The sequence below is a fragment of the Peromyscus californicus genome, unplaced genomic scaffold, assembly GCF_007827085.1.
Source record: "Peromyscus californicus insignis strain IS unplaced genomic scaffold, ASM782708v3 Scaffold_5__1_contigs__length_169319896, whole genome shotgun sequence".
Lineage (NCBI taxonomy): Eukaryota > Metazoa > Chordata > Mammalia > Rodentia > Cricetidae > Peromyscus > Peromyscus californicus.
Window position 1 is genome coordinate 15,879,029 of NW_026294573.1, and position 7,381 is coordinate 15,886,409.

At 56.5% G+C, this 7,381-nt stretch overlaps 1 protein-coding gene across 1 annotated transcript; it reads right to left on the minus strand.

Moving 5' to 3' along the window:
* Positions 1-2,807: 2,807 nt before the first annotated feature.
* On the minus strand, positions 2,808-5,829 carry Camk2n1 (calcium/calmodulin dependent protein kinase II inhibitor 1). The gene is made up of 2 exons (XM_052717518.1): positions 5,543-5,829; positions 2,808-4,140 (listed from the first exon to the last, which is right to left on the minus strand). Exons 1-2 carry the CDS (start codon positions 5,706-5,708, stop codon positions 4,070-4,072), a joined length of 237 nt encoding a protein of 78 aa, XP_052573478.1. The 5' UTR covers positions 5,709-5,829; the 3' UTR covers positions 2,808-4,069.
* Between the last annotated feature and the right edge of the window lie 1,552 nt (positions 5,830-7,381).

Consider the following 7,381-nt stretch of genomic DNA (forward strand, 5'->3'; position numbering starts at 1 on the left):
TCTCCTCAAGCAAACTCCTGCCCTTTGCATCCCAAAGAGTCTACTTCTGTCTTTGAGTACAGTAGCCAAAAACTGTATGTAAAAACATGACAAAAAGTAGGAATTTTTCCAGTGATTTTGGTTACCCACTGCTTGGCACAGTGGATGCTCCTGTGTGCTCATATCAAGGGTTGTCACTTTCTGAATTCCAGGCCTTGTTCTGGGGAGATAAAAGTTCCCATCTAAGCTTTCCTGATACTTCCTATCATCCTTATGTTATAGAAGAACCAGAAAGCCAAAGACCTTGAGAAATATCCCAGGTCACAGCCAGGATAAAGGTTTCAAATTCAAGCCATCTAAGTCTTGAATCTACTTGCCACATAAAGCCAGTTTCCCCTCCCTCTATGCCAGAGCCTTCTCCTGGGTAGACCTTGAACACCTAGAAATTGCTGCCTGCTCTGCAGCCGCATCCCAGGCTCATCCCTTCATCTGTGGCAGACAGCAGGAATCTTTAAGCGTCTCTGTTTTAAAACTTAATTTGCCAGTTCTTCCTTTAAAGATACCTTTGATATTCCTGCAGCCTGTGAGCCTGGACAAGCCACAGGAGCGGAATCCAGGGAGATGGATGCTTATTGAAAACATTCAATTAGCCAAGTTTAAAGGATGCAGCCCTGGATGCTCCAGGTCGATGCTCAGGGGTTTAGTTACCCTCCCCCACCTCCATCTTTTAATAGCCTTTTCCCATATTTATTGCTGCCCTCTCCAGCTACTTCAGACATATCCAGCACTTGTTATAATTTGATATCCGCCCAGTCCCCAAAGTGCCTTCTCAACAAATGCTCACCCGATGCTATAGTATATTTAAGAGATTTATTTTCCTTGTTACTGAATGGAGGCCTCAGGAAAGGCAGACTCATTCCAGGCTGAGGACCTGCCTTCACTGCCCAGTGGCCTCCAGCAGGAACATTTTAATACATCACTTATTAAAATGGACCTTTGGCCTTGGCCCAGGGCACCCGGCAGCTCCAGGCATTAGCTGACCACATCCACACGCTGCCCCCTTCTGACCCCTGACGCAGTCTGTCAGTGCAGGATGGTGGAGATAGGCAGGGCTTCAGAACAACACACCAACACAAGGACCTTTACAGGCTGAAGGGCAACAGCGGAAGCAGGGAACCGAGCCAAAGTCTGTCTGCATCTTCATCCTGGATAGTAGGCTCTGGGTTCCAATCCTGCAACTGCAGCTAACAAACCAAGGCCCTTTGCAGGAGTCATCCTTCCTGAGACCCGGTTGCTATTGTGCAAGCAGGATAACAACAGCACCCATTCCGTAAGGCTGTTGTGAGCCTGGCATTCAGGAAAAGCCCATGGGAGGTAGGTGGTCTCTCTTGCTTCCCTGGGGCTTCAGCTTCTTTGGTGGCTGGAAAGTGAATGTCTCTGGATTTCTAGGGTTGCTGAGACAATCGTGTGAGAAAGTATTCAGTGACAGCAGTGCTGTGATGGGGTACTGACAGAAACCCCGTCCCCCCCCCAAAAAAAAACCGGTTCACCTGGCTTCTGTCCCTCTTAGCATATTATTGTTTGAACAAAGAGCAGGCCCCGCCCCTAATTCTCTCCCCAGTACCCCTTGGCCGTCTAGTGGGGAAAGTACAAGGCATTGCTTGGCTCTACGGAGCCTACAGACCTTCAGTTCCAAAAAGGAGTGCCTGGGGTCAGGAGGGGAAGACAGCCACTCAAGAAGAGGACCATGTGCCTGGGAAAATGAAGTTGGCATCTGCAAGCATCTGCAGGCTGGGCACTGCCAGTTCCAGCTCCCCCATCAGCCCCAGTAATGATCACAGGATGAAGAACCCTGGGCTGGGACCCACTGAGGCTGTCAGCCCTGGGAAAGGAGATGAGACATTCGCCCTCTCCTCCCAGCACCCCCCCCCCCAGCCCCTGTTCTGCAACCCCTGCTGTGGGGACTCTTACCTGATGTCTGAGTCACACTCAAGCGCCTGTCACTGTGAGCTGTGTTGTGACTCCCTGGCTGACAGCTTTACAACAAACGTATTAAAAGCTCCAGGCAGTGGGGCTTCTACATGCAAAACAGCCGGGGGGGGGGGGGGAACCCCCTCCCAGGTCCTCTTCCCCACCCCACCCCCACCCCCACCCCAGAACCCTGACCCCACACTGCCTCCAGCTTAACAAGAGATGGAGCAACCTCCCACCTTAGCACGACAAGGTTTTCCAGTGGGTGACTGGAGGCAGGAGTACAGGTGCCCCCCTGACCTCCTGGCTGTGCATCCCCAGAGAAGAGACTCATCCTCAGTTAACAGTGGGCTCTAGAAGTTACAGAGAGAGTGTACCCCCAGCCCAGCCCCTGGTGTTGTTCAGTGGGTTTTACCAGGGGCCCCACATGGAAGGTTTCGGCACACCCGAGTATTGCTATTCCTCTCCTTCACCCCATGAGGCAGAAGCTCAGGTATCTGCTCTTTGCAGGTGAGGAAACTGAGGCTTACAGAAGTTCCAGTTCAGAGAGCAAGGAAATCAGAGCTGGGAACTGAAGCCAAGTCCAGTCTCCTAGCATCACTCGGAACAGGACTGACAGCCTCCCGCCCCTACAGGATGGCCAGAGCCTTAGGGAAGCCAGGAGGAACCCAATTTGCAAACTCAAAGCCCACTAAATTCATTCTCTGGAAATGGCTTGGCCCATCCAGCCCACGGACAGATGCCCCCCTCCCCCCCGCCACGCACATTGTTTTAGCCCACAGACCAAAGCCACCATCTCCTCATTCCAGTCAGATGGACAGCAAGTACCCAAGAAACAAGGCCAAGGAAAGAGAGGAGACACAGGAAGAGTTCTTTATTGTACATCGGAGAAATAGCCCTGTGTGCTGGTTCAAGGTGCAACATACAGAATACAGAACTAAGAAAAGAAGGAGCTGGGGGTGGGGACCTCTTGAGATCCAAAGTTGCAAACAAACCAAAAGAAATAAAATAAAACGGTCAAAGATTCCTCACGCAAGAGGCATTTTTTTTTGCAAATACCATGCAAAACAGGCAGCTGGCGAGTCTTAAGAGAACCCCTATAAATAACAGGAAAGACACTCCGAGCATTCCTGTACAAGGACTCAGAGCACAGGGGAAAAAAGAAACCAAAATGCCTTTTGGCGTTTCAAGATATTTGGCACTCTTGTGATTACATTTGTTTTTGTTTTTTTACAGTTCATTAAAGAGAATAAAGTGACACAATATTGGAGAAGGGAAAGAGGGGCTCACACAATGGACTCCAAGGGGAGGTTAAAAAAGCTCAAGCATTTTTTTCTTTGTTTTTCTTTTTTCTTTTTCTTTCAGACATAGAAAACGTGTTGTTAGAGTTAACCTGGGCAACAAGCTTCACTGTAACAAAGAAATCACAAGCTGTGCAGTTCATCTCTTTAAAATAAGACAAGGATTCGCCTGAAGCGTCATTCCTTAGAGAAGTTACCGCCTGCTCTTAAACACATTGCTGATAACTTCAAAAGATGACCGAAGTAAAACAGTATCTACAGAGATCATTCTCCCCGGTTTTCTTTTGTACATCCAAGAAAAAACAACAATTTAAAAAAATAAAACTGGACAGCATGTCACATCCAAGTGCACAGGATCATTTTTGCAAGATTAAATAATGTAAACATTGGGAACAGCCAAATCAGCAGAGACCACAAGCACCTTCAAGGACTCGGTGCTGCTTCAGGAAGTGGTTCAAACTCCAGATCTATAATTGCACAATATTTACCAGATATAAAAAGAAACATATTAATTTTGACAAATAGCTGCAACTGAGACTTTTTTCTTTATATGTGTGTATATAGTGATTTTTTGTGTTTTTTTTTTTAACTTTTATTTTTGTAGAGGAGCCCAGAGCCTTCTCCTCTTCCTCTTCCTCCTCCTCCTCAAACCTCATCTGTCTGCCGGCCTGACATGAGACACAGGTTGTTGATTTCATCGTAGGTAGCAAGCTAATAATACATTTCAAAGTGCTTTCTCCTCCTCATGCTTTCTGCCAAGAACTGTTATGGCCCGCCACTCTTCTTCTCTTTCCCTCAACTCATTGTCTTTGGGGCAGTTAGACACCAGGAGGTGCCTTGTCGGTCATATTTTTCAGCACGTCATCAATTCTATCATCTTCAATAACAACTGCAAAAAAAAAAAAAAAAAAAAAAAGAGGAGGGGGAAGAGAAATGTGAGAGAGCTTGGGCCTAGCCAGGGGTCTCAGACATTTGGTCTGTTCCCACTAGGGGGGTGCAGAGGAGGACGAGGAAGGAAGGCTGTCTGCTCCCAGCACTGTGAACAGCTCCATCGCCCTCGGCTCCTGTTCAGGGGTCCCTTCCCTGCCTTGCTCTGAACTGCCCCAACGCCTAACCCGCGTTCTAGCTGGATTCTAAGAAAAAGCGAGCAAAAGGGAGCCATCCCAGCGGCCAGGCTGCAGCCCGGGCACACTCTGGCCCTGTCCTTTCCCAGCCTGGTGCATCCATTTACAAAGAAGTATCCGAGGCCGAGAAAGGAGAGGAGGGGAAGCTGAGCTCTTCAGGTCACTGGTGCCGATGGACCAGGCTGGGTTCAGAGAGCCGGGAGCCAGGAAGGCAGGCTGGGATCGGTTCCCACGCCGACCTGCCGCTGGAGAGTTCAGGCCTGGCCTGCGCCGGTGTCCCCCTCCCGCTCGCCTTCTCTGCGCCCGGGGCCGGTGGCCTCCGCCCCTCCGCTCTCTGTGCCACCGCAGAGGGCAGAACCTCCCTTCGCTGCTGCCTGGGGCTCTGCCTCCTGCCGTCTCTTCCGCCTGTCTCACCGTCTCCACTTAGCCTTTCTCAGTCCCTCTAAGTCCACGGGATGATCCTGTCCAGGACTCTGGGTCTCTACGCTGGGGTTCTCTGTCTGTCACCCTCATTGTTGCAGCTGCCTCAACGTCCTCCCTAGACTTGAGTCCCCGGCTCTCGCCGTCGTTCCCGCTACAGCTCCCTTGCTGGAGCTTTGTCCCCGGCTCTCAGCCCACCTCGGTCATCTCCTCCCTTCACCTCGGCGCCCCAGTCTCTTCGGGCAGCACCCTGCGTCTGGGTTTCTTGAGGGCTTCTCCAGCTCCAATCGCCCAGGCTAGACTAACCTTCTCCCCTCTGGCAAGTAACAGTGAAGAGCCCGTGCGACCTGAACGCCCCCTCGTCTTCCCCGCAGCCCCCCCCCCCCCCACGCAGACCCCTAAGGATCCCCGGGACCCCTCCCCCAGGATGGCAGAGCAGAGCGAGTGCAGCTGCGACTCCACTGCGCAAAAAGGGGGAGGGGGTGTGAAATCTAAAAGCAAACTTTGGTGCGGCTGAGGACGCGGGTATAACCCTTGGGCCTCGGTTGCTACTAGAGGCCACCACGCCCCCGGGTGACCCCGAGGCTAGCCGGGACAGATGGGGACGTGCGCCCGAGGCCCGATCCAGCTTCCGCCGCAGGAGGGATCCCTAGGTCCTGCAGGAGGTCCCCCGCGGCCGGGGGACCCCTACGCCCCCGCCAGGCCGCAACACCGGCACCGCAGGGGGGTAAGGGACGAAGAACTCACCGCGCTTGCTCCGGCCGATCTGGCCCAGCTTGGGCGGCCGCTTGTTCTGCCCCGCGCCGAAGAAGTTGTTGGTGTCCTGCAGGCGGCACGAGAAGATCTGGCCCACGTCGCCGCCGTCGCCGTAGGGGCTCAGCTTCTCGTCGCCGTAGGGCAGCACCTCCGACATGGTCGCGTCCGGGGGCTCCGAGGCGGCACCTCCTCCGCCCGCGTCCCCGCCCGCGGAGGACAGGGTCAGCGGCGCTGGGGCCGGGGATGGCCGGCCGGGGACGGCCCTCGGGGCTGCCGCGGCGCTGGGGCCGGCGAGAGGCCGGGGGGACACCGCTTGGGGCAGGAGCGCGCAGCCCGCGCGAGCGACCCAGCGAGCGCCCGCAGCTGAGCTGCGCTGCGCTCGGGCTCCGCGCGCGAGTGGCTGCTGCTCCGGCGGCGGCGGGCAGGACTCACATCCTCGGCGCGCTCGGGCGCGGGGCGGGGGCCGAGCCGGGCGGGGCCTCGACGCGCGGGGAGGAGGGTGTCCCTGCGAACCCGGAGGGCGCCGGACCGAGGGGGGCGCACCCCGGGGAGCGCGCGGACCGGTCCTGCCGCGGCTGCGGGCGGCGGCGGCGGCGGCGACTCGGGGACTGGGGAGCTGCAAGCGGCTGAGGGGGAGGGGAGCGAGGAGGAGGGAGGGCAGGGGGAGGAAACCCGGAGGGAGGGAGGAGGGAGGGAGGGAAGAAACCGAGAGGGCGACCGGGAGAAAAACAGAAAGACAGAGGGAGGCAGGGGGAGCGGCGGGAGGTGGGGGGTGAGGAAGGAGAGAGAAAAGCAAAAGAGGGAGACTAGATCTGGATCGGAGAAGCAGAGCAGAGAAGCTTGAGGAGGGAGAAACAGAGGGAAGGAGATGAGAAGGGGGAAAGGGAGGCAGGGACCGAGGAGCAGCCTGCGAGCTGCGAGCGAGAATGCCCGCCCAGGCTGGAAGCGAGGCGCCGGAGGAGGGCGGGAGGAGGGGACCCGTGGGCCTCGGGGAGAGATCCCTGGAAGCCAAGCGACGTCACGGGGCAGCGCCGGATCGCGGCTGGCTTCCTGCCCCCGCCCCTTGTCCCCTCCGTCCCGCCCGCGCCTAGGGGCCCCGGTGCGCCCCGCCCCTCCCGGCTCTCGCCCCTCCCGCTCGGTGTTTACCCGACCCGGAGCCTGTGCGCGCCGGCTCGGCGGGTTGTGACTCTCGAGGGGAACCCAAAGCAGTGGGAGGGGAGGGGACCGAGGACGCACAGGCCAGGGAAGGACGCGGATGCTGACCTCCCTGGAGGCCAGTTGCAGAGGCCAAAGATCCGAGCGCACCCGGGCGATCCGTGGGTACGCCTCTCCCTTCCCCCGATCACACTTGTGCCCCACTTAGACCCTGCCAGGCATCTCTAATACCTCACCCTTTGCCCCCGTGCCCACCGATCTGCCAAGAAGGCCTTTTCCTCACTTCTTGCCCCTCTGTGCTGGGCCCTGGCTCCCCCGGGACAAGAGGGAGGGGTGAAGAGGGGCAGCCCCGCCTCCCACAGGATAGGGGAGAGCCTCATTACGCTGGGCTTGCCTGGGATGCCCGGCTCCTAGCGCCCTCTGACTCCGCTGGGGACGTCCGGGGCCTCTACCCTCCTCCGGGACCTCCCTTACAGCAACAATCTTAATAAAGCCCTGGGGAGAGACTGCGGCCTCAAAACCAGAAGCGTGCTCATGCACCCTGAGAGGGAGATCCAAGCAGCCCGAGAGACCTGGAAGGCGCATCTGCCAGCCAGATGGTAACTCCAAGGGGGCAAGGTGCGTGAGGAGTGCTCATTATCCTCGCCTGAGCCTGGAGCACCTGCTCTCCCCGTG